The sequence below is a fragment of the Mauremys reevesii genome, linkage group 3 (genome assembly GCF_016161935.1).
Source record: "Mauremys reevesii isolate NIE-2019 linkage group 3, ASM1616193v1, whole genome shotgun sequence".
Lineage (NCBI taxonomy): Eukaryota > Metazoa > Chordata > Testudines > Geoemydidae > Mauremys > Mauremys reevesii.
This window is the reverse complement of record NC_052625.1, coordinates 118,733,005-118,759,844: the sequence shown is the minus strand read 5'-3', so window position 1 is coordinate 118,759,844 and position 26,840 is coordinate 118,733,005. Positions and strand designations below refer to the sequence as shown.

At 37.9% G+C, this 26,840-nt stretch overlaps 1 protein-coding gene across 5 annotated transcripts in view; it reads right to left on the bottom strand.

Moving 5' to 3' along the window:
* TBC1D32 (TBC1 domain family member 32) overlaps window positions 1–26,840 on the bottom strand; it is a 156,821-nt gene that overhangs the window by 126,348 nt on the left and 3,633 nt on the right. For 4 of the 5 annotated variants that reach the window (XM_039528780.1, XM_039528779.1, XM_039528782.1 and 1 more), the window contains 11 exons: window positions 26,271–26,425; window positions 20,159–20,320; window positions 12,284–12,461; window positions 10,688–10,759; window positions 9,731–9,856; window positions 7,637–7,715; window positions 7,403–7,506; window positions 7,256–7,317; window positions 4,936–5,080; window positions 3,747–3,806; window positions 56–155 (listed from right to left, as the gene is read on the bottom strand). In XM_039528780.1, coding sequence (XP_039384714.1) covers window positions 56–155; window positions 3,747–3,806; window positions 4,936–5,080; window positions 7,256–7,317; window positions 7,403–7,506; window positions 7,637–7,715; window positions 9,731–9,856; window positions 10,688–10,759; window positions 12,284–12,461; window positions 20,159–20,320; window positions 26,271–26,425 — 1,243 coding nt within the window. Of the gene's footprint in view, window positions 1–55; window positions 156–3,746; window positions 3,807–4,935; window positions 5,081–7,255; window positions 7,318–7,402; window positions 7,507–7,636; window positions 7,716–9,730; window positions 9,857–10,687; window positions 10,760–12,283; window positions 12,462–20,158; window positions 20,321–25,097; window positions 25,159–26,270; window positions 26,426–26,840 lie in introns of all 5 variants that reach the window. The other variant, XM_039528783.1, reaches the window with a different exon arrangement.

Genomic DNA, 26,840 nt, shown 5'->3' with positions numbered 1-26,840 from the left:
CCCCTGAATCCTCTGGACAGCCCCGTGTACAATGTATGATAAAATAATTACTTACTGCTGTACTGCTGGGGCAAAACATTAACTCTGGAAGTTGCATCAACTGCTGATTCACATGATTCAAAGTAGTAAACACACTGTTGAACAGATGCATTAATCTGAAATAAGCACAATACAATAAAACTTCTAACACCTCACAATAAATTAATTCTCCTTTAGATCCAAGGATTGCCTCTTAACAACAGGGCCTGAATTTTCATATGATTGCACATCAGCCATTTACCAAAAGGAGGGAAAATTTTCCAAAGCAATACAAGTGCCACTGAAAAGTCCATAATGTTTATCAATAGAAACCTCTGATCTACAGGTATCAAAAGGATTATTCTGCGAAAAGGGTACTGTATAGATATTTATGAAAGCTAAAAGTAGTACACTATTTAGTGTTATACAAGAACATTGATATGGAAACTGTGTGGTGGGAATTATTTCAGGCTGTCAAGAAGTTCAGCAGGCCAATCTAAAATCACAACATTGTACTGGAAGAAGACGACACTGGCTATGGTTTAATCAGCCCCCAACTTTATTATTAGATGTCTGAGATAACCCAGCAGATAAAATAATATAGGGCAGGTAACTCCATGTTCATTTCAATATCTACCTGGGGGCTTCCACCAGCCCCCCTTTTTCCAGCCAACTCATTGCTGTTCCACCTGGTCTGGTAAAAAGGGGCTTCTCTTGGTGAGCTTGCCTTTATCAACTCCCCAGCTCTTCCAGTCCCTGGGGGATGAGTCAACTGACTCCTAGTGCTTTTGCAACAGGGTCTGTGCCTCTCTTCCCCACACTTAAAGTGATATACCCCTTCTTTCTGCAAGCCAGACAATGCCTCCCCTCCCACCGCTTAACTAAATTAAAACATGTTGTAGGGTAGCATCGTAAAGATGTCAGGAGAATAAGCTACATATGACCAAAAAGCCAACTGCTTTCTTTAACTTATCTCACATTTTAATCACCTTTTTAAAATAATTTCACTCATGGACTCTTTTCACATTTAATAGCCATGCTTTAAAGTCACTTTGCCCACTACATATATAGATGTTTTTCTCCTGCTTCAAAAGGACCCCTAATCTGGTCTTCAAAGCCTCAAACTATTTCTTCTTTTTCTTCTCCCTCCCAATGTACCATACAATGGTATCTATATCACTGAATATGACTGATCAAATTCAGCACTGGCTTAAATGTGTATGCTGCTACAGGCTAGATATTTGATTAAGATGATCTGAAAGATTGTGGTCAACATTTTCAAACATATGTGCCTAACATTAGGCTTCTAAATTGATGTTTAATCATTTAAATAAGTGGCCTGATTTTCAAAAGGTAGAGAGCACTTGCATCTCTCATTGATTTTGATGGGATTAGTTGGTGGCCAGCAATTCTGAATATCGACTACTTTTATTTAGGTGCTTAAATATGGACTTAGAAGCCTAAGTTTTGCGATCCAAATTTGAAATGTTTGGTCAGAGGATCCATCTATATTAGTCAAATGTATAAGTCCTGAACAATATTGCTAGCACTGATGGTCTCTGCAAAAGGGGAGCGTGTGTATGAAACCAAATATTTTTTTATGTTTAAAAAAAAAGGGTTTTCAACACGCAGCACTCTACTCAACAGGTGCTGCAATCAAAACTACAGATGTACACCTCCCCAGAAACATGTTTTTTAAATTACTAAATAATGCAAGAGTAGGCATGAAGTTATATTTGCCAGGGCCACCCAGAGGGGGAGGGGCAAGTGGGGCAATTTGCTCCGCAGGGGCCCCCAAGAGAACAGCTGAGGCTCCCGCCTCCGCCCCTCTCCTGGAGCCTTAGCACGCCAAGTGGCGTCCTCAGACAGCGCGGCAGCGTGCCTCCGGTGGGGCCCCTGAGCCCCGCCCCGCTCAGAGCCGCGTGGTGAGGGGGCGGGGCTGTGAGCTCCAGGCTGAGCTCAGCTCCCTCCACTCGGCGTGGAGCTCACAGCCCCGCCCCCTCACCACCGGGGTGCCAACATGTCTCTTTTACTATTGAACCACGTATTGCATATACATTGAAAAAAAGTAAAATAAAATGCACAACTTGGTAGTGGGCCTAACTTATACTTATGGATCGTGTATGTTTAACTGTATTGTGTGTACACTTTATATTCTGAACTCTTTGGGGCATGGACCACATTTTCCTTTATGTTTTAAGAGAGCCGAGCATGATGTTGGTACACAACTAATAAACCTAGATGCACCTGATATAAAAGGTATTTTTATGTTTTGTCTGTATTTTATTTAATATATTATAATTTTAGCAATTATATATATATATATATATATATATATATATTGCATCAAATTTCTTCATTTGTATTAACCTATTTTTTAAATTACAGCCCCGATCCTGCAACACATTCCATACAGGTGGACCTCCACTGCATGGAGCCCCACTGAAATCAGCAAAGCTTCATGCAAGTGCAGGGGGTCACAGTTTCAGAGTCAACTGCACCTTTGACTCTCCTCCTGGTCTTCCTCAAGGGCACCCACTCAAGGTTTTAGGCTTCCCAGCTGTCATCTCTTTTAGGGTGGAGACCTGCATCTCTCTCCCTTGAGACTGGGGGTTTAGATTTGCAGTCCCTTTGCAACTCGCTGTAATTTCCCAGTAGATCTGACCAGGATGCAGCACCTGCAGTTAACTCTTTCTCCAGGGGCTGTAACAGTATACACCAACTACCAACCGGCCTTCACAAAGCAAATTGCATTTATTCTTCAAGCAAAAACATTACAGAGAAAACATATAAAACCAAAAAAGAACCTACATGAATGCTAAATGTTTACCAGTGGTCACCCCTAATTCAAACACAGGGTTCTGGCAGATGTCAGTCTTTCAAACCCCACAGCTGGGTTTGCCCCCTTGATTACAAGTTCATGTCAGTTTTTAGACCAGGAACCAGACCCCAGTGGACAGTTCAGCTGTTTCTTATAAAGCTTGGGCCAAGGTAACTAGTCAGTAGCCATCTTTTTTGGCTTTTGTATGGCCCGGGGTGTGGAATTTGCATTATTCACTCTCCAAGGATTCCCCAGGAAACCCACTTAACACATTGTGCTAAAAGTCCATGTCTGCTGACACATTTCAATATAGTCGTTTGAACTCCTTACACTTCCCAGGCCCCATAACTGTCACACAGGGGTCTGCTCACATGGAACAAGTTGCAGCATTGGTGCTTTACATATTTGATATGTTCTGCCTTAGCCTTACGATTTTTAATTGATGATGCTTGATTTCATAATCTTAATATTGCATTAACAGGAGGGGTCTTTTTTCATTAAACAGTTTAAAACCAAACTCAAGACGTTTGTTTTTATGACAATTTTCCACATGTTTATCATCATCTATATGTATGTCTTATGCAACAAATCTATAATACAACATGTATAAATAGTATTAAACAACAGTGTCATTTATTAAATAGCTGATATCAAACTTTCCAGTTTCCCCTTATTCAAATCTGCACGCATGCCCCATATTGCATTTATCACTGATAAAAGACTATCAGATTCTAAAACAATTTTTTTAAACCAAAGACTTGGCCAATTTAAAAAACTATCACATGGTCCACCAAAGGAAGAAAGACCAGCCGCAATGGAGGACAGGAACAAATAACTGCTCAAACCACAAGGAACAAAATGGAAATAAATTCCAAGCAGAATATGGCAACCACAAATATAGACTTACCAGAGATTTATATTTCTTTTCAAGGAGCCTTAGTACCACTGTTCTGCTATAATTTGCGTGCTAAAATTGTAAAATGGAAATAATGTGAACATCTATCATTTGATTTAATTTTTACTTTGCAACACAAAAATCAAAACTCTCCAATTCTATTCCAATAATTACTGCACAGAATTCAGTTCTAACTCATGTTAATCACTATTGCATACAGGTATGTTTTTCTATTGCCATTAGATTAGAGTTGCCATAAAAAAGAGAGGATTACAATAAAACTACAGTAGTTCTAGAGATAGGCCAGACTGAAAACAAACACAATGTGCAGTTACACATGTACCAAACTAGAAAACCAGTAACTATTCTTAGATGACAGGATATGGCTTCATATGGAGCTATGCAAATCCTGAATGGTACAGTTGTGAGGGGCAGAATGCAAATTGATCCTTTTTTGCTCCCTTGGAAGATAGCTAATTCTAACCTCAAAAGGAACCAAAACCACACCTTTCCAATGAAGCTATTCTCTATCCTTCCACCTGTACCCTTCTCTTTAACATGGCCCAGGACTATTGCCACACACAACTTTTTATATATGTTTCTCATTGTTTTATGATGTTTAAATTTTAACCCTTCATTACAATATAATCACCTTTACTTAAAAACTGTCACAAAAGACACATTTTAAACTACTTCTGCACCAATTACTTTCTGCCCCCAAAACCCTTTAGCAGGTATATATACCATATGTTATAATCTATAGCAGTGTTTCCCAAACTTGGGACGCTGCTTGTGTAGGGAAAGCTAGGGGCGGGCCAGGTTGGTTTGTTTACCTGCCGCGTTCGCAAGTCTGGCTGATCGCGGCTCCCACTAGCCGTGGTTCGCTGCTCCAGGCCAATGGGAGCTGCTGGAAGCAGCGCGGGCCGAGGGATGTGCTGGCTGCCGCTTCCAGCAGCGCCCATTAGCCTGGAGCAGCAAACCACGGCCAGTGGGAGCTGCGATCGGCCGGACCTGCGGATGAGGCAGGTAAACAAACCTGCCCGGTCCGCCAGGGGCTTTCCCTACACAAGCAGCGTCCCAAGTTTGGGAAACACTGGTCTATAGAATTTGTTACAACCTGGAATCACTGTTTCCAATCTTTATGAGTTAAACATTCTGAAATACATAAAATTCATCAGCAGGTCCTTCTATTTTTCCTTACCATCCATTTTTTAAACCACACGGCTTTGATATCAAGCAGAGCCAAGAAGTAGACTGGATCCAAAAGTTTTGGACAGACAAGGTGTCTTTGCTCACGTTTTACTGACAACAGCAATAAGGTACTCTCAACTATTTCTTCCATATACCTTAAGAGATTATTAGAAAAAAAAAATTGGTCAAGTGTTAAATCGAATTAAATTTTATATTGGTACCATTCAAAAATAATCTTGCTTATAATACTGGAAAACTTTTTGAACTGAGAAATATTATATATATACACACTGTAAATGGAAACTGAATTACATTTAATTTGATCTTTTAAAGTTCTTTTTCAGCCTTGCTGTGTTACAGTGAATAAAATGGATAACAACATGCATGTTTTTATATAGCATCTTCCCAACAATATATAAAACATTATATAAAAAAGTTAGCTAGTAATTATTATTATTAATTGTTTACCCACCATTGAAATGCAGTCTCCTCCAAGACAAATGTTTAACCATGCATAAAAACTACTACCCAAATTGTTAGGAAAAAAATATACTATCCTTCAATTAAAAGCAGCAAAGAATCCTGTGGCACCTTATAGACTAACAGATGTTTTGCCCACTGGGCATTCACCCACGAAAGCTCATGCTGCAAAACGTCTGTTAGTCTATAAGGTGCCACAGGATTCTTTGCTGCTTTTACAGAACCAGACTAACACAGCTACCTCTCTGATACTATCCTTCAATTGAAACTGCAGGGGAATTTAAGTAGGTAGAATGTAATTACTCAGACTTGGATTTGGCCAGAATCCTGAAAGAAAACACTTCCAAAAGCAAAGCACCTCTGATATGCTGTGGCACTGGACCATCAATGACTTGGAATTAAGAGTGCTACATACTCAATCACCAACACTTCCTGCATCATACAGTCATACTGAGTATTGGAGATCCTGACATCTGTTGGCATATGCTAGAAGATGCAAGGACAGGATAAGGTTTCCAGAGACTCTGGAGAGGAGGTAGATTATTTTGAGTGCACTGATGGAGAACTGATATCATGCAGCTGATGCCAAGCTGCAGTGGAACTAGCAGGGAAAAGTCTTTGCCTGCGTCCCCAAAAGTAGGGGCCCTGAAGGCTGAAAGACAGTAGGAGAAAAGGCTGAAAGGCACAGAAGACTAAAAACCAGAAGCTGAACTAGCGATGGAGAGAAGAAAGCTAGGGTTATTTGTCAAATGATTCTTTATGATTAGAAAATAAGGATGGCGGGAATGGAAAGAGTATACATTGAAAAATATATTTACACTAAGACACCTGCATAGCTGATAGCAGTTGAGTGAGATAATGAAGTAATAGCCCTGAACTGGCAGATGGGAAATGGAAAGGGACTTTCTCTAAGACTGTGATTAATTAATTGGAAGAAATTGAGTAGTATACTAAATTAAAGAGGAAAAGAATATGATACCAAAAAAAAAGGCATAGGGGAGCACAAAAATGTTTTGTACATGCAGTAATCATCCTACATGTTTATTCAGAGATTCACAAATATTAAAGCCAAAAGGAACCACAATGATAATCAAGTCTGACCCTCTCCGTAACATGGGCCATAGAATTTCACCAACTGATTCCTGAATCAATCCATAACTATGCAGTGAAACAGTTGAAAATGCAGATCACTATGAAATCTGTCAAGCAAGGCCAGACTAAAAGGGTTACTGAAATCACACAGAGACTGTAGAGTGAATTCATTCCCTCAAGTGTCTACACAGCTGGACTTCACCCATTACTATAACCTGCGGATAGCATCACTCCTTTAAACTAATTTCTTCAACACGGCCCTTTAACTCCTTTTTCCTCATTCCCATCCAAAAAGTGCTTTCCTTATATAGACCCTTTGTATGTGCACAAGAGAAAGAAAACAAGGAACAATAAGACACACACTGAATATCACTAGTAGTTCCACCACTTCCTTTGTCACCCTCCAGCCCCAGTTCCTCGTGTGTTCTTTGTTTAGGTTACAAAATTCTCAGCATAGGGGCCTTGCCTCTTGATTTGTAAAGAATCCAATAAAATAAAATAGAATAAAATAGTAATGAAGGGAAGGAGTAGTAGACCACTATCCACAGTGAGCCTCTAAGTAGTTTTGTGATCCAATAGATCCATGCCATAACAGATCCACTGGCCATTCCCTTGTCCCATGCTTAACCAGCTCTCAGTCCCTCTCCATCACCCCCACAATCCAGACATTTCGATACACATTACTAATCTTCTGATAAAATTCTATGCCTTTAAACAGTAATGTAAAAAATATTTATCTTAGAAAAAAGGTGACATACTTTTCTGGATGACGAATCCAGAAAGAGGGAACCTCTCTTTGGTACTCATTTAGAAGACGCACCTGTGAACATAAAGGTTATCATTTTTTTAAAATTAATAATATTTTAATAATTAAAAAATAAAAGGGATAGAAAGCTAACTTATACCTTTTTAAGTAAACGAATTATTTCTGGGTTAGTTATGTCTATACCATCTGAAATAGTAGGAACACAATTTTCTCCAGAAAGAAAGTATAATTCTAAGTGTTTCGCTGAAAAGAGGGGGAGAAAAACAGAATTACTAGTAATATAGACTTCATTAGGTTGTGATTTTTTAAAAAATGATTTCAGAAAAGCATATGAAACATGAAAAACTCTTAAAACATGATTAAATGCAGATACCTAGGCTTGTATAGACTTCCCTTGTCATATTTAGTGGAGAAGATGAAAAGATCTTTGCATAGAATCTCAAAATTTTGTCCTAAGAGGAAAAAGAAATAAAATTAGTAACCTATGCTCAAATAACCTTATTAGCATGGTGCATAATATGGTGCAATTAAAATGTATTTTGTGTTATGCTCAATATTACATACTACTTAAATAGCACTAAAGATGCACCTGGTGCATTACCAGGATACAAAACAGGTCTGTGGTCTCAAGAACCTACAATATAAAAGGAACAGTGCCCTGATCTTGCAATTTGCTGCTCCCGCATGGAACTGCACTGATCTATGCAGGTACAGGATCAGGGCCTATATTAGTATATTTTAATTGTTTTAATTTCATACAAAATGCAAGTAACTTACACAGTAACACTAATTATATGAAGATTATCCACAGCTTTTAAACCAATGAAAGCACTTCTTAGGAACAAGGAGAGAGATAAATGGCAGCACTTGGCGCAGCTTTCACAATTTTAGTTTTGGCAGATATGAAGGGCACTTCCACACTGGAAAAAAAAAACCACATCACTTAATTTGCATTGCTTTTTCCACAGGAGATGTGCCCCAGAGATCATGCCAAAAGTAATAAAGAAAGCATCATTTTTTTTTCTGAACAGTGCATATGCAACACTGTATCTTCATGATGTATCATATCTTTTGTGACAATGAGAAAATACACTGCTTTACTGTGAGAGATTACCATCACATTTTATATAGTAGTTAGGCAATCTTTTTAACAAAATTATAAATACATTTTATTTTTTATGCTGTTGCAGAGAACAAAGCAAAAGATACAACTTAAATAACATTCCATACACTTAACTTTTAAAGTGCAAATTTAATATACAGTACAACAGTCAGCACTATAATACAGAAATAATGAAGTTCTCTTCTCAATAGAAAAAAAATTCTTTACTATATTCATTTTAAAATTAGCCCAGTCAAGATCAGTCTACACAAAGCAAAATTTGGATAAGTCATATACCCACTGATTTAAATGTGAATTTAACTGGCTGTGTAAAGCTTGTCTGAAAAATGGCAACTGAATGCAAATACTGCACTATATACCTGTGAGGCTTCAACAAACATATGTAAACTCTATGCTGAGTAATTTGTTGGGTCTGATGTGAATTCCAGTAATCTCTGCCAATTTGTCTCACTTTTTAAGATCCTTTATCTCTTCGCACGCTAGTTCAAGTCATGGCCTCTTAAACAATGATCTTCAGGTTCAGAGAATCAGAATTGGACCCAGCTTGTACCACATTCTACTGGAATGGAAAGCATGGTACATTCTCCAACTGACTGATATTATAACATGTAGATTAGTTTTCACAGACATTCATTTGACTGCCTAAAACTAACATAGGCTGACATTTTCACAAGGATCTAAAGAAATTAGGCACCAAATTCCCACTAAAAGACAATGGATAATGGGCATGTTGCTCAAATTTATGCCTTTGAAAATTTCTCTCACTAATAGCACTTCTAAGAGTTGTGGAACTCCTCCAGGCTATACTGGAGTGAAATTACTGAATAAAGCAGTGTGCAGTACACTAGATAGATATAGTAATTAAAAAGTGTTACATTTTACTTTAACTTCAGTGACTAATGAAATAATATTGGAGAAAGGAAATCTTTGTTCAAGATTCAATACAAACACCCACACCCTTTCAATTAAAGTATGAGAACACACAATACACATCCTTTGAGACCTCTAGCAAAACCAGGAAAAAACAGATATTTCTAAGGGGAAAATAATTAGAAAAAAAATCTATAAAAACCAAAAACAATATTTAGGCATCTTCATACATCATAAAAAAAAATCAATACAGGGAACAAGTCCAGTTATTACAAAATCCAGTCACCTTTAAATCAAGTGCTGGACAAACGTGGTAAGTTGTTTTACCTCAAGAACAATTTAACTGATAAATATACAAATTAGTTACCTCTTGCCAGACCACTGGACTACCATGTCACAAATGTACATGTTTATTCCTGTGAACTGTTTAGAATGGATAAACATCTGATTGCTACATATAAACCATTTGCTTACACTGAATGTGGAATCAGGATCCGAGAGAGACGTTGTCAGATGTTTACGCAAATTAGACCAACTCTCACAGTTTAGTACATCAGAGGGAGGCGCAGAACACAATGTCTGCATTGCTTCCTGGCGCACCTGAAATAATGAAGAAATATAAACAAAACAATGCTGTCAACAGCACCATTACAATGAAATACTTAAAAATGTGATTTTTGTGGGGAAACAGTCCATAGAGATAGGACACAAAAAGCAAGAATTAAAAAAAAATTTAAAAAAATCTCTTCTGCTAGTAGATTGTTAAGATAATTTGGACAAAACAGTGAGTACAACACAAAAGCATACACTTTTTAAAATACATAATTAAATTAATCTAAGGATTATATTGATTCCTATTAGTATTTTGCTCTTCCATAGCAACTATATATTTTGTTATCAAATACAAGATTTATACTACATCATTAAATTGCTTCACTTTATTACTCAAATGCCACAACCTGAAGTAATAGCACTGCAAAAAATAAACAACAAAATATATGAAGCAATTTACTGCCAGACACCTTTCAGTGACGTGCTGACCGCTGCTTCCCACAGCTCCCATTGGCCGGGAACAGCAAACCGCAGCCACTGGGAGCTGCAGGGAGCCATGCCTGCTGATGGTTAACGTAAAAAAAAAAAAAATGTCTCGCAGCCCACCAGCAGATTACCCTGATGGGCCACGTGCCAAAGGCTGCCAACCCCTGAAATGGAATGATGATTGCAACCGTAACTATTGTTGTTATTATTTGTATTATTGTAACTATAAAGCTGAAGTCCATAAGATGAAATCATGGACCCACTGAAATATCTACAGTTTTGCCATTCATTTCAGTGGAGCCAGGATTTCACCCATGTTTATCTACCATATTCTCAAATATACCATAAGTTTTCATTTATATGAGTGACATTTTAGACATTCTTTTGACTTACCTCCTTAGGTTGAGCAGGGTCAAGCCTTTCCACAAGTAGCTGTAATTGTTCTTGATTCATGAATGTATAACTCTGTAACACACAATGTAAAATGTTCACTAAGTAAATCCTATTAAAATGCACCACTAATGACTAAAATCATCAGACTTTATGGATATAAAATTTATTTTTGAACAATTAGAATGTTAGCGTTTATCTTAATGCAACATTAAAGTTGAGATTTTAAATGGCCAAAGTTCAGAAAACGCAAACTTAAAGGTCCAGTAATAAGATTCTGTCTTCTCCATTCTGCCTCTGTATTATAGAACTATTATACAATTCTAGGTAATGTGGCATGCAGTTAATAATATAGCATAGTATTGCATGTTGGAAAATAAATACATATACAGTATTATACTATTCTTCCAGTAAAAATACAAAAAGTTAAACTGAATATTGTTTTTATGTATACTTCACCTTTTTCTCACATTATTTGCACATATTTTGCAGATTATATATGCCCACGCACTTGCATGCTCACAGACATTGTAAATGCAAGGAACCATGTTTTCCACGACTCTAAGGCAACAGAACTGCAAAAGAATTGACCCTTTGCAGAAGAATCTGGCTGCAGAATCTAGGCTTTCATTTTTTAAAAACGATTCAATTCTGCTACTACTTAACTGAAAAGATTCTTTAGACATCATCTTTAAAAAAATCACTTCAAGGTTGAGACCACATGTGAGGATACTCAAACAAACAGGGAACTTTTTGAAAAAAGGTGTAATCAATTGAAAACTGGGGTTTACAGTGAAATTGCCATCTCATCACTATTCACTACTCTGACGGAGAACCATAAACATCAAATTAATCAAGATCACAAGTGTGGTTACATGTTAATAGATGTTTGGCTGTGTGCGTGTGATCCCTTTGTGTGCGTGTGATCCCTTTGTGTGCTGCCCCTGCCCTGCGCAGACAGCTGGCACAGCAGACTTCGAGTGAACCTCCCAATGACCACAAGATCCGTTAAGGGATGAAGGAACCCAGCCAGGTTTATTGTCAATGAGGCACTAGTATCCCACAGACTCTACCAGACCAGTAATACATGTACACCTGTAACAATGGACCAACTCAGTGAACGGCAAGACTTTCCGTTCCTCCCTTGGCTAGACAAAGATACTCCCTCTGAGATATATCTTCATACCCCAATACAAACAAGCTAGTACTGCCCCTCTGACACAGTTAGTTACTGTCCCCTGACATGCTGGTTTGATTAAAACATTTATATTACGTTCTGTCAGCCTGACCTTATATTTTAGGAAGGGTCAGTGTGTTCCTGTTATCCTTGGGGAATGTTTTTGTACCATTCTTGATATTTGGATATTCTCGTACTGGTACCACTTGATATCGGGATGTGTTTGCGTGAGTACTCTGTGACTAGCACTTCTTAGGAACATGTATTTCTGCAATATTAGCCCTGTTCTTGCCAGATTCTGTGAGCAGGTCCGGCCTCATACCAGGCGTCTGATACAAAGGCTTATGTCTCAGGCTCTCTTTCTACTACAAGTATAAGTTTCTTACTATTTCACAATACAAGTCCAGATCGTAATATCATACCTGATTGAATGATGAGTCACTATCAGAGCAGTTGTCTGTATAGTAAGCACTATGTTGCTCTTTCTTGGTTTTCCTATGCATCTCCTTATTACGCATCTGATCTTCTTCAAATTTGTTAATCAGAGATTCCACCACCACCATCATGACATTCTTCAAGGAATGCATCATTTCTCTGTACCTTCAAAGTCAAGGTAATGTTAATACTAAATAACATAAAAAACACTAATTAAATTATGAATAATGGAATAAAGTGTGCCATTATTTACATTTCACTGAATTTACTCAGTGAACTAAAAAGGTTTTAAAATACATACAAAACACTATACAGATCCTAAGGAATTAACAGAATGTGTGTGCAAACTTAAAAACTACAGATATATACATTTTAAAAATAAACCAAAAAGCTTTTAAATTTTGTGGCTCTCCTACAACTATTCAAATAACAATACTAACATTTATAACAAACAGATTCCCAGTTTTGTCACTAATCTGTATTCTGCACTGAGATGTCTTTCAATAGGAACAATGTGCAAACCATCAGCAGAATACAGCCCTAAGAAAATACAAGAGACCAAATCTGATCCTCATTACCGTTTCTGTCTCCACAAGTTTAATTAAGGTTTTTTCTTCCACAAAAGTCCTCTGCGGAAGCAGCAGTACAGAATGCATGGACAGAGTATCCTTCAGATAACCAAGTTAATCTAAAATGTATAATGTTTAATAAGCAGAAGATCTACACAGCTATAATGTAGCTAGCCATGGTGTTGCACAGAATGAACTTCCACATCAAATATTCTCTTGCAAGTCTTCTTCCTTCATCAAGAGTCAGTATGGGAAGAGTTAGGCTTCTTAAACCCCTCAATTTCATCTTCCAACCTCATTTGTTGTTTACGTCCTGTTCTGCTTCCTTTTACCTAAGTTCCATAAGCCTTCTTTAGAACCGTATCTTCTTCTGTATGATGGGCATGACCCCACCATTACAGGTGTCTTGTTCTCAGCTGGTACAAGACTGCAACTTACCAGGATTGTCTGTGACAAAAATCAAACTAATAGGTGTTACGAATACTGTGTAACTTCTGACACTGAAAACGATTTAGTCTTCTCTCCTCAGCTGTTTCTAATGGACACGTTTCTGCTCCCTGTAAAGGGTTGTTGTGATGAGGTGTCCACCCCACACTAGCATGTAAGGGGTTAATAGAGCCCTAGAGTGGCTGCACAGGAAGTGGCCAATAGGAGAGGCTGTGAGGTGCAGCCAATCCGGGCTCAGCAGGCCCATATACGAAGAGCTGCAGAGGAGACCAGGGGCAGTTACTCCCTGGACCTCAAGGAGGGAGAAGTAGGTGCCATGGAGGTGGATGGTAGCTAGCACCCTGGACAGAACAGTACTGGGCAGGAACAGGGAAGCAAGAGGGAGCTCCTGGCTGGCCACTAGGACTAGTAAGCTGAGGCCCTGAGGTAAGAGCAAAGAAGGTGCTGGGGGTTGGGAGAAGTGGCCCAGGGAAATATACTGAGGACTTGGAGGGGATGCAGCACATGGCTGCGCATCGACAGAGTCCCTGGGCTGGGACCCAAAATAGTGGGTGGGACCGGGTCCCCCCACACACACTTGTCACTAGGCCAGTAGCTAGACAGTTGGCTGCAGTTGCAACTGAGGGAAGTGGCTAGACAGTTGACTGCATGGCCCCTGCAAGGGGCAGCACAGATCATGATACAGCTGTATCATGAAGAGGATGCTGCGGTCCTTTGAGTGATGTGGGTCCAAGAGCAGACATGACGGGGGCAAGACACCATCAAAAGGCATACCGATATGCGGAGCTAATCTCCAAGATGGCCAGCAGGTGGCGCCACTGTGATGAGTCACACCCATCACATTTGTCATCAATACCACTGCATTAAACACTTGCATCTTTGTTGTCACAGAAATCCTGCTGCCCCAAGTCAGGCTTTGAAGATGCTGAAACACCACTGATGTAAAACAAATCCAACATGTGACTTCAGTTATAGAACCGCCTGCTGTCAACCAAATATTCAGATAGATAAAACTATTCACCCATTTGTTGTCATTACCATCATCTACCTGCAGTGTTGGCGAGACATTTTATAGGCAGAGTGCATAACTTCCGTTTTATTACCATTGATCTTAAGTTCCATTGATTCTACAATTCTTAACAGCCTTTCCAGCATTAGCTGTAATTGGTCAGTAGTCTCTCCAAATAAGGCAACTGCATACTCAAGAGCCTCTAAAAATGAATCTTTACATTTCACACCGCCTATTTTGGCCTTCTTCAGCTTTGTCATCAGATAGTCTATTAGAATATCAAATGATGTAGGTGAGAGAATGCATCTCTGGCCTATTCCAGATTCTACTGAAAACTAGTCCGTAATAACTGTTGACCCTTGCTCAACTAAGTGTACCATGGAAAAGTGTTCATTAGGCACACTAAATCATGAAGTACCCCATCCTGACATAGCAATAACCATAGTGCTCATTGATGCACTGAGTCAAAAGCAGCTGCAAAGTCAATAAAGGGAATGTTAACTTCTTTTTTTTTTTTGCACTAGTCATTTTACAATAGCATTCGACAAGGCATACACAGAATGGATTGTAGATCACCTTTATGGAAACCACACCGGTTGCCTCTTGTTATAGAGTTGAGACAATATTTGATCATAAAATATGGTAAATAACGTAATATGATCATAAAAGCATTCCCTGGGACTGATAACATTGCTATTCCACAATAATTTGAGCAATATGATTGCTTTTCAAGGCATGATGGAGCCCCTTTTCCAGTCTTCTGGAATGTGACTGGTTTCCCAAACTTTTAAGACAACTCAATGAAGCCAGTGAACTAAACCCAGACAACCACTCTTTAGCATTTCATTGAAATGTTATCCAGGCCAGGTACGTTATCATTTGATAACTGTTTGACCACAGGTATCACTTCCTCTAATGTCATTGGCATATTTTCTACTGAGTTCATTTTTGGATTAAGTTGTAGTTTACATCTTGATAGGGATCTGTTCATTAAGTCTCAAAAATACTCATACCAACATTTAAAATGTGCATCAATATCCTGGCAATATTTTCCATTTTTGTCCTTAATTGGTGGAAGTCATGAGAATGGATGTCTTATTATGACATTCAAATCTCAAATATGCATTTCTGGTCATGTCTTTCAGAGGCTTCCTCAATGTGCTGTGCCATACTATTCCACCACTGACTATGGTAATTTTGGTGAACCCTCTTAACTACTTGTTCAACACATTTCTTCTCCTCTATTGTCCATTTCCTCCTTCCTTCATTAACTTGCCTCAACTTTTATTGCACCCATTCTACACTGCACTTCTCTTTTTTCCCCATAAAATTTGATGGTATCATCTGTAATCCTATGTTGCTTTTTCATACTCCTTAGTTCTAGCTGTTCTCCAGTGATTTCTGTATCAGATTCCCAAAATAAAGTCCACTCTTCCTCTGTGGTAGACAACTAGTCATCCAATAGAGAATATTTATTGGAAATCGCTACCACATAACTGTTAGTGATAGCTTCAACATGAAGCTTATCAACACTGAAGGATTTTGATGCAGTAGGTACTAAAACAGAACATCATTTCTACTATTAGGAGTCAGTGATCAGATTCCAGAGCAAGATGAGTATTCCTAAATACCTGTCCATTCCAGATGACTTTAGTCACATGGTTCCAAAGTAGAATGTGATCCAAGGTTGAACTGTTGCCCGATGGATACTGAAATATATACTTATGATAATTCCTGTCATGAAACCAGGTAGTCATAAAAATAATTCATGTGGGAAAGCAAATTCAAATAAATGCACATCATTATCTAGTCTCTCTTCCAGTAAGCTGTGAGGCCCCAATACCAATTCAAATCCATTTCTGTAATGACCAAAGTTAATGTTTAATAAACCCCCTCCATTCAAGAAACAGAATGGAGATGGAGAAAAATAGTCAGTTGCCGGACCTTTGTGAAGTCAATACTGTATGTACATGCAAGAAAATAAAACTTGATCTGTAAAAGGGAATTATGCAATAATATTGTATTTTACATGTATAATAGTGGTTTTCATTCTGAAAGAGGTCAAGGCACTTCATAGACTATATACGCTCAGCGCCTCTAAAATGCAGCCCTGTATGGGATGCAGGGCAGCAGCCCAGTACAAAATTTGCATGCTGCACAACACTGGGCAAGTAGCAACTTTTGTCAAGCATTGGTATGAAAAAAAAAAAAAAGTCACTGAGATCTTTGGTGCCTCTATACATCAGGCATAGCTTGTATATTTAAGGTTTGCCCAAAGACCCACAGACAGTAAACTGCACTAAACTATGTTTATATACACCACAAAATGATAAAAAGCTTAACTACCCAGAGACTCAGTGAATGGCACATTCACACTTGCTGTGCACTAAGTCACCATGTGAACCCTGCTACCGTGAACTAAAAGTTCCATAGGGCACTTTGACAAACTACAGTTTCAATCTGAACTTTTAGTGACCCACATGGCCAGTTAGTGCATGAGAAGCTAGTGCGCTGTAGATTTACATCCTGGCTTGCTGCACACTAAGTCTCTATGCAGAAAAGCCCAAAAGAACTGAGTTAGTGCTGCTGGGTTTTGAACCTAGGAATTCAAGGAGTTGGGGTATTTCAAACTTAATGCTTAAAGCATTAAACTACTCCCACTGGAATTATGCTAATGTAAGCTAGTATATCTTTTGAGGGAGAGACAGCTAAAGACTTCACATTAAAGAACAAACCTGGCATTGCAACTGCTCAGGAAGACCCTGGGCCCTGATCCTGCATAATTAAAGTTAATGGGAGCTTTGCCCTAATCCTGCAAGACTTAGACACATGGGTAACTTTACACATATGAAGTTCAAAAGCTTAGTTCAAAAGCACATCCCACAAACTATTATATTTAGTGCCAAAAGGAGAGAACTGATTTGTAGTCTCTAAATGTAAATGATTGACTTATAAAAGATATTTTTGCTACGTGTTTCTAAAGTAATTTGTAAATAACAATTAGACACTAATTAATTAACTTGCTCATGCAATGATTTCATCCTGCAATAAAACTTCAAATTTCTTCTTAAGAACATAAGAATGAGAACATAAGTATGACAATACTGGGTCAGACCAAAGGTCCATCCAGCCCAGTATCCTGTCTGCCAACAGTGGCCAATGCCAGGTGCCCCAGAGGGAGTGAACCTAACAGGTAATGATCAAGTGATCTCTCTCCTGCCATCCATCTCCACCCTCTGACAAACAGAGGCTAGGGACACCATTCCTTACCCATCCTGGTTAATAGCCATTATTGGACTTAACCACCATGCATTTATCTAGTTCTCTTTTAAACCCTGTTATAATCCTAGCCTTCACAACCTCCTCAGGCAAGGAGTTATACAAGTTGACTGTGCTCTGTTTGAGGAAGAACATCCTTTTATTTGTTTTAAACCTGCTGCCTATTAATTTCATTTGGTGGCCCCTAGTTCTTATATTATGGGAATAAGTAAATAACTTTTCCTTATTCACTTTCTCCACACCACTCATGATTTTACATACCTCTATCGTATCCCCCCTTAATCTCCTCTTTTCCAAGCTGAAAAGTCCAAGCCTCTTTAATCTCCCTTCATATGGGACCCTTTCCAAACCCTAATCATTTTAGTTGCCTCTCTGAACCTTTTCTAATGCCAGTATATCTTTTTTGAGATGAGAAGACCACATTTGTACACAGTATTCAAGATGCGGGCGTACCGTGGATTTATATAAGGGCAATAAGATAGTCTCCATCCTTTTTTTAATAATTCTAACATCCTGTTTGCTTTTTTGACTGCCACTGCACACTGTGTGGACATCTTCAGAGAACTATCCACGATGACTCCAAGATCTCTTTCCTGATTAGTTGTAGCTAAATTAGCCCCCCCATCATATCGTATGTATAGTTGGGGGTATTTTTTCCAATGTGCATTACTTTACATTTATCCACATTAAATTTCATTTGCCCTTTTGTTGCCCCATCACTTAGTTTTGTGAGATCTTTCTGAAGTTCTTCACAGTCTGCTTTGGTCTTAACTATCTTGAGCAGTTTAGTATCATTTGTAAACTTTGCCACCTCACCGTTTACCCCTTTCTCCAGATCATTTTGAAATAAATTGAATAGGATTGGTCCTAGGGCTGACCCTTGGGGAACACCACTAGTTACCCCTCTCCATTCTGAAAATTTACCATTTATTCCTACCCTTTGTTCCCTGTCCTTTAACCAGTTCTCAGTCCATGAAAGGATCTTCCCTCTTAGCCCATGACAACTTAATTTACGTAAAAGCCTTTGGTTTAGTAAATTAAACCAAATTTAATTTTGTTTAATTAAAATTAATTAATTTAATTAATTAAGGGACCTTGTCAAAGGCTTTCTGGAAATCTAAGTACACTATGTCCACTGGATCCCCCTCATCCACATGTTTGTTGACCCCTTCAAAGAACTCAAATAGATTAGTAGGACATGATTTCCCTTTACAGAAACCATGTTGACTTTTGCCCAACAATTTATGTTCTTCTATGTATCTGACAATTGTAGTATGACCTACCTATATATTACCAAAATTATTTCAGAAGTATCATCATTAAATGTATAGCTCATAATCAAAAGGTCAAATTCCCAAGACAGACCCCCCCCCCATCCACTTAAATAGTTATATATCAAGCTAATAACAAGGAGACTATAGTTATCCACGATAGGGGCTACAATAGTCTTGAAATCATACCTACTAGACTGTGAGACCCAAACAGAACATTATCAGAGCACTGAATTTCTTGCAGTCATAATGTGACAAATTTTGGAACAGGTGGCATGTACAAGAAACTATTTAAACATAGTTTAAAACTTCAGTTGTTTTGTTTCCTTTTAGATGTGAAGTCTTCTGAAAGCAAGCATTTAAAAATGAATTTCTATCAACACGGAAACAAACTTTGATTGTTTTCACTTCCTGATGAACTGAGAACTTAAAATCAAAACAAATGGGTTTGGTAACAAAATCACTTTCTATTCACAACACAACAAATAGAGATGAAGTTTGTACTGTGCAAGAGAATCAAGAGAATCTGCAAAGAAGGGATGGCTAACCAGGTTGTAAGAATTATCTGGCATATACATGGGCTTTCCATTTAAGGTCATGCCTTCACTAAATAAACCATTATCTCAAGAAATCTGGCTACAACTCACATGTCCCCTAACATGATTATAAATATGGTTCTGATATGTAACATAGACCAGAGAATTTGTATGCAGACAGGATTTTTAAAAAGTGCAACTAATCCACTTTAGTTGAATTACATCTTTCAACATATGTATATCTAGATAATCATGTTCAGTGTCCACTTAAATCTATAAGGAAATTTAAAAATTGTGCATAAACAAATTATTTCTCAGATACACACATCTATATTTGACAAAGACCTCATATATCATATAGGACTATTTGTAAATCAAGTGTGAAATTTAAAATACAGCTATTTGAATTTAAGTGCCACCAAAATCCTAAATAATCCCCTAACCACACAAAGTCAGAAATCTTAAATAGTTCAATGGATTGTCTTCAAACCTTCCTAGACAGCAATATAGTTTCATTTCCAAGATAAGACAATCATGAGGAATTTCAACCCAAAAGACAATCTGTGAGGAAAGTTATAAATGACAAAAAAATAGATTTTAGAACCAAAGTACCTTCATCCATAAATATTATAATTAAGAATTACTGACTGAAAAAATATGAAAGGAAAAAAGAGTAAGATGGGCCAGACAATCCTGCCAACTGCATATTTTTTAAAATGGAATTTTATATGTATCCTGTGCACATACTCACTCTTTTGATTCCCGAGTCTTCTTTGTAACATGTTGGACAAGAGTGTCATAACCAGATCCTTCACCCTGATTTTGAGCAGAGGTACATTTTTCTGTTTCTTCTTCAATCACAGAGCCCAGAGTGCTACATATGTATTGTCTAAGGTATTTCACAAACTCATAGCTGAAACAAATATCCAGAAATTAAAATGCAATGTATTTCATGATATTCATCTTCCAAACATTTTCAGCATTACATATGCAACATTTTTCCAGCAGACACATCTCTATAAGTATCAGTACTTTTAAGAATTAAAGAGTTTTTCAGACGAGTGAAAAGTTCAGACACCAAACCAGAGGCACTGGGACAATTTGTATAGGTGGGGTGCTGAGAGCCATAGAACCAAACTGTAAATCTTGTATATGATGGACGCCACTTCAAATCAGGGAGAGCTGCCACACCCCCAGCACCCCTAATTCCAGAATCTATGCACCAAACAAACAATTTTGATTTTCTTGAATGTCTTCAGTATTGGTATATCATATGAAAAGAATATCTCAGTAAGTCATAATTCGCTTTTGTGCCTATGAAAATCTTCCCCTAAATGCAAAGATCTATACTGATGACATATTAAGGCTGCCACAGTCAAAAATTATAAAGTGTTAGGAAATGCAAAAGTTAAGGCTCCAAGAACATTAACGTTAATGCACTGATAAAAAAAAGTACCTTGAAGCATACGTTATGACAATTAGTAATAATTGATCCAAGTTATACATGTAACTAGGAAAATTGGTAGAGAAAATGAAACCACACCTTTAAGCAGGGGGTGGGAGGATTTGTCTGGCTAACCTATTGAAGGGAACAGTGTTTTATGGCTGGGAGGAGAGAGAGAGGAAAACTGCTGCAAAAGAGAACAAGGAACCAACATGACGACGCTGACTCAATCCCTCGGAACTGGATGAGCAGAAGGGTTTAAATGGAGCAGCCCTGTGTGTGAAGGCCACTTTTACATGGAGCAAGCGGAGGCAGCACCCACTTTCCCTCCCCTCCCCTTTAGGTGTTGAGATACCAGGTTTGGTCAAAACCTGATGTGGGCAGTGCACTAGCCACCCCTTCTTTAGGGGGGGCTGGGAAGGAATTTTTCCTTTACCACCAGATTAGCGTAGGTGGATTTGGGTTTTTTTCCATGTTCCCCACAGTGGGTTCAGGAAGTGCTTTTTTCATGCATGGCATGAAGGGCAGTAGGCTGTATGTCACAACTCATTATTTAAGTGTGGGGCAGATGTCCAGTGCAGGTACTCCACAGGGAAGGTATACAGTGACCAGATAAATGGCCTGGAAAAGGACTTAAAAAGAAAAGGGGGATGAGGACTCCTATGATTGGCATGGCAGAGAACCAACCCCCTTTTCTTAGAGCTCAACTTAACCCTCCTACAAGGGGGAGTGGATGGTAAAGTCCCAGCAATGGATTTGCTGGGTGGATCTGGATGGAAAAAGAGGGAGAGCTGGCAGAAGCCCCCTTGGTAATTATGGAATGAACTTGGGGTTACCTATAATGCACAATTTTATCTGCCAGGTAGTCCCAGACATCTAATAATAAAGTTGCAGCCTGATTAAACCCATATCAAATATCTTCTGTCCTTCTTTCAGTATAGCTGGACAACAGCACATAAATGCTATGCAGTTGAGTTAAAACTTGTTGAAAGCTTAACTTTTGAGTTTCCTGACTTTTTGATTTTAGCTTTGCAATCTTCACATCGCATTAATGCAGTCTTTTGCATTTAAATTACTGGAGTTTGTCAAGGAAAAAATCTGAACTCCATTTACAAGCTCTTCCAGCAAGAACTAGTGAGCTCTTGAACCAACCAGTGCACAATTCACTAGTTGCATGATCATGCCCCTCCATGCAAGAAAACATCCCTATTCAGGACAAAAGTTGCTTACATCATTAAAGCAAATGGGACATAAGCACATGCTTAAGTGCTTTACTAAATCAGGGCCATAAACAGCATATCTGTATTTACATGTGTACGTGGAACCTTAAGGAAATTTTCTATGTTGTAGTTTCATTAAGCAATTTTCACAGTCATAACTTTGTTAAATTAGAATTACTAGCTTTCAAATGAACAAAAAGCAATAGTCCGCATTGAGGACTAGTCTGTAGCTTCAGGCTTATTTGAAGTAACTTTTTAAAAAGATGTCCACACTACATGAGCAATGTAATCTTGATAATTAGTTTATTTTGCATTAGGGGCAAGACATACAGCAAGTTACCACAACAGCGACTGCACAACAGTTGTTTGTAGAATTATACTACATTTTCATTATATCAAACATGGATGCAAAGTGAGAGTATGTGAGCAGGTACTTTCTGTGAATTGAGAAGGATCAATATATGGAGTGAACGTGCTTATATATGATATACTGGCTTTATTACATGAACTGTCCAATCCTGGAAAGTGCACATGAAAACAAAAGCAGCTGTTGCAGTTGCTGCCGTAGTTTCTTTTTTCTTGAACATTTTAAAAACGAGTAAGAAAGTCAAGTCATTTTTATACCAACTATTTCATATAATGTTCTTTTCATCAGATTAAACTCCTGACTACCTTAAGTCACTTTAAGTGTAATGGCTCTAAATTATTTCCTCTTCCATTTATTCCCTTTCATATTTTATTGTCACTGCTAGTAGAGGCAACATAAATGCATTTCAAGGAAAAAGGTAACTAACTTCTCCATTCATTTTCTGTCTTTTTCTCCTTTCACTTGTTTATAAGGTTAGCTCAGTCATTACTCTTACTATAAAAAAACAGCACTGTGGCAGTCTGTCAAATGAAAGTTTTCATAAGTCTTTTTTCTCTTTTTTGTTTGCAGAAAATTTATTTTTGCAGTAACTGCTTCATTCTCTCAAATAATAATAATAATTTAGAGATCACAGCACAGTGTATTTGCTGCAGAGAAAGACTGTAGTCCTAAAGAGAGACTACATTTATTTTATAGTCGACACTACAGTGTTGCTCCTTGCAGCATTCTTTCATCTTTTTCACTAATCTGTAACAAAATAATGGAGAAGTCAAATTTCTGCACAGGCATGCAAGTTCCAATCAAGCTATATTGTTAGTGTTCCCCAAGTCTGAAGAAAACAAAGTAAATCTGATTATTTAAAAAAAAAAATCCAAAGATCCTAGATTATTGATGTGAATCAGCTTTGACTGAACTTTGAAAAGAGAAGTGTCATCCATTCTGTCCTTCTGCAGCAGACTCGAATTAAGGGCTCCATGTTTCCTGCTGTTCAACATCAAAGAAGAAGAAAAGGGTAAAGGAACTGGGGGAGCAGAGTCTCCATGGCATATTGCCACCCCTTCATGAACCAATGAAAGCCCATCTACATCACCAGGGATCTATGGTTCAGTTGAAAGAAGAACCTCATAGGGGTACAACTCCAGTACAGTGACTGTGATGCATGCTCCATCAAGCATTACTAGATTTTCTTACTGAAATTCATTGCAAGTTAATTCTGGTAAGATTAGAATTAAGTATCTTTGACTCCTAACTGTGTTATAGCACAGGCACAGGCGGTGGGGGACAGTCAATAGCAACATGGCTCACACAGAAACTTGCTAAGAAGAGTGAAAAGCCGAGGACCCCCAAGAAGCTAACCCTCATCTTTGCTGCTCCAGATTGAGACTGCTTTCCCCATAGCATTTCTAGGATCATCTCCTTTCCTCTCTTTCAATCCCTCAACTCATTTTCTTTGAGCACGATGAGCTCCTAAAAGATGAACCTTGTAGAATTTTCTGTGTACTTTTACACCATTTGTGGAGGGGAGTATGTTGCCAGAAGCTACAAATGTTTCTGCAGAAACATCAGAAAACTTAATTCCACATTTTATAATGTGCAAGTCACTTTATTTTAATTCAAATGTGTTACTGTCCAGAAATTAAAATGTAATTGTAAAAATGATATCTGTACAACCACTTTTCTTCTCATGTTCAACACCCACTGATCTAGAGCAGCAGTTCTCAGTTGGTGGTCTGGGTCCCCCTCAGGGGCTGCAAAAAAGTTTCAGGGAGTCCATCAAGCAGGGTCAGCATTAGACTCACTGGGGCCCAGGGCAAAAAGCTGAAGCCGGAGCCCCACCGCAGCAGGGCTGAAGCCCAACCCCAAGTGCAAGCAACTTAGCTTCATGGGGCCTCCTGCGGCCCACGGCCACAGACAATTGCCCTGCTTGATACACTCTAATGCTGGCTCTGGATTTTATAAACAGAACAGTTGTGGCACAGATGGGCTATGGAATTTTTATAGCATGTTGGGAGGGCCTCAGAAAGAAAAAGGTTAAGAACCCCTGATCTAGAGCTCAAATTCTGAGTGGCTGCAGCGATATTAGCATTAAAATGGCATTAACAATTGCATAATACAAGTTACAGGTGAAAAATAAATTTTAGAAATAAAACCATTTAAGACATAAATAGGCTTGGAGAGCCAGTCGATTGACCAGTTAAATAGTTATCAGATAACTGCCTATTATTTGATCATGGCCAAATATTGTCAAATATTCCAGCAAGAATTCCTCAATGCAGGCAATGGCCTATCTTTTTTGATTGCATCCTGGTCCTTCTTTCATTTTTAAAGCTTCATTTAATTGTTTTTCACATTTTTCTAAGTTAAAATAACCTAGTTAAGTAATTTGGGGTTTTTTGTAATTAGGCATAAGCATCTAAGACTAAGCCTGTTGGAGGCCATAAAAAAATCTTACTTTTTGTTTATTTTTTACTGTTCTAATTAATCAGTACTTTAAAATACTTTGACAAACACTTGACTGGTCCACTGACCATTTATTTTTGGACTGCTCAATTGCACAACCCTAAATCTAAAATCATTAAAAGAAAACGTGAAGGCATTAAAATTCTGAATTTAGTTTTAAAAATAGCTTAGAGTCATTTCTGTTTTTTACTTTACTTACTTGCTATCATCCAAGTTCAGAGATGTCGGGTAGCTTGCTACTAACAACACATCACTGACACCTAGTTAAAGTATAAAGAGTGCCGTTAATGCACTGCCTTGCATTATTTAAAGATATTTTTGAGGTCACTGGCTTTTGCAGAAGAAATGAAGGTCACAGAACCCGGGTTTTAACAATTAAACTTCTTTCAGTATCAGAGGGGTAAGCTAGCTTAGTCTGGATCTGAAAAAAGCAACAAAAGAGTCCTGTGGCACTTTATAGACTAACAGACATATTGGAGCATAAGCTTTCGTGGGTGAATACCCACTTTGTCAGATGCACACAGTCATCATCTGAGAAAGTGGGTATTCACCCACGAAAGCTTAAACATCATTCAGTTCATATAAGTTAGATGACTTCTCTCAGACCTCACAACTGTGTCATAAAATCTGCCATGTAGCAAAATACATTCTATTAGCTAGAAGCCTGAGCACAAAGCCATTACAATATTGTGTTTGTGTAATGGAGGTGAAGTGCAAAGATGAGTGTGGCCTCAGGAGAATTTGAGCACAGTACGTAGGTAAATATGTGAGTGTGCATCAGCACAAGTTGGACATACAAAAGTCGTTACAGGTAATAGAGAAGAGTTTCAGTTTTATTCAAAATGTAATAAATTCTAGTTTCTAACAGAAATCCTATCAAATATATAAAAAGAGAGTTGGCTAAGGACTAACTGTGAAAGGTGCCTGTAAAAGATCATATTTTAGCCATCTTGCTTGTATTTCACCTACATGAGGAACAATAATGAGGACCCCAACAGCAATTACAAAAATCTGGCAACCTTCAATTAGGATTTTTTTCCTAGCTCGTTTGTCTCTGAATGTAGTACTTTTATCAGAGTTAATTAAATAAATTTAGAGACAATGAATTTTCCCTGAAGAATCATTTACTCTATTGATAATATTTCAGCCAAAGAAGAAAGAAAATGCCAACAGAAGAAAAAAAATAAGAACTAGTAAAATATAGTTTATTAAATCTCTGAAGTAACATTCTTCCAGAGCTCATCGGTAATAGGGAAGTTAAAAGTATTTTCTTATATATAAGTCAATACAGGTAGTAAACATTTTCCCTTCATAGAACAGTTGACAGCACTTAGATGACTCCATAAAATTAAAATAACAAAAATATTTTTACTTGTGAAAATTTTCATCTGTTTCTTCCAAATGTAAAAGAATCTCTTCAGCACATTCCACTGATGGTGCTCCTGTGATTTTTTCCTTCACACTCTGCAGTAATTGTCTGAGCATAGACTGTAACAGAGCTTCATCTTCACAAGAGAAATGAGACATCTGTGTGAAACATATGAAAGTACTGTAACTGTACATTTCCTATGTCTGTTTTCTCAATATCCTAAAATAAGAGTAGTAATCTCTCATACAAATATCACTTTTTTTCCCTCTGGTCACCCTCACTTTGCCAAAAACTGTAATATACATATAATTGTATTCATACAGAGAAAGGATTTAAGAAGTTTATTTCCATTTATGAGTGCCCTACTTCAAAACAGCAAATCAATTTCTTATCTACTTAATTTAAATTGAAATAGGACACTCTTAATCTGAAATAAAGATGCCCACACTCAGCCTTACACTGAAATAACTAAAAGTGAGAGAACTACAATCAATTTATTTTGTTTCCAGTTTTTATGCAGACAAGCCCTTGAACACTTTACTACTCAGAGGTCTAAGCCTGTTAGATAGCAGC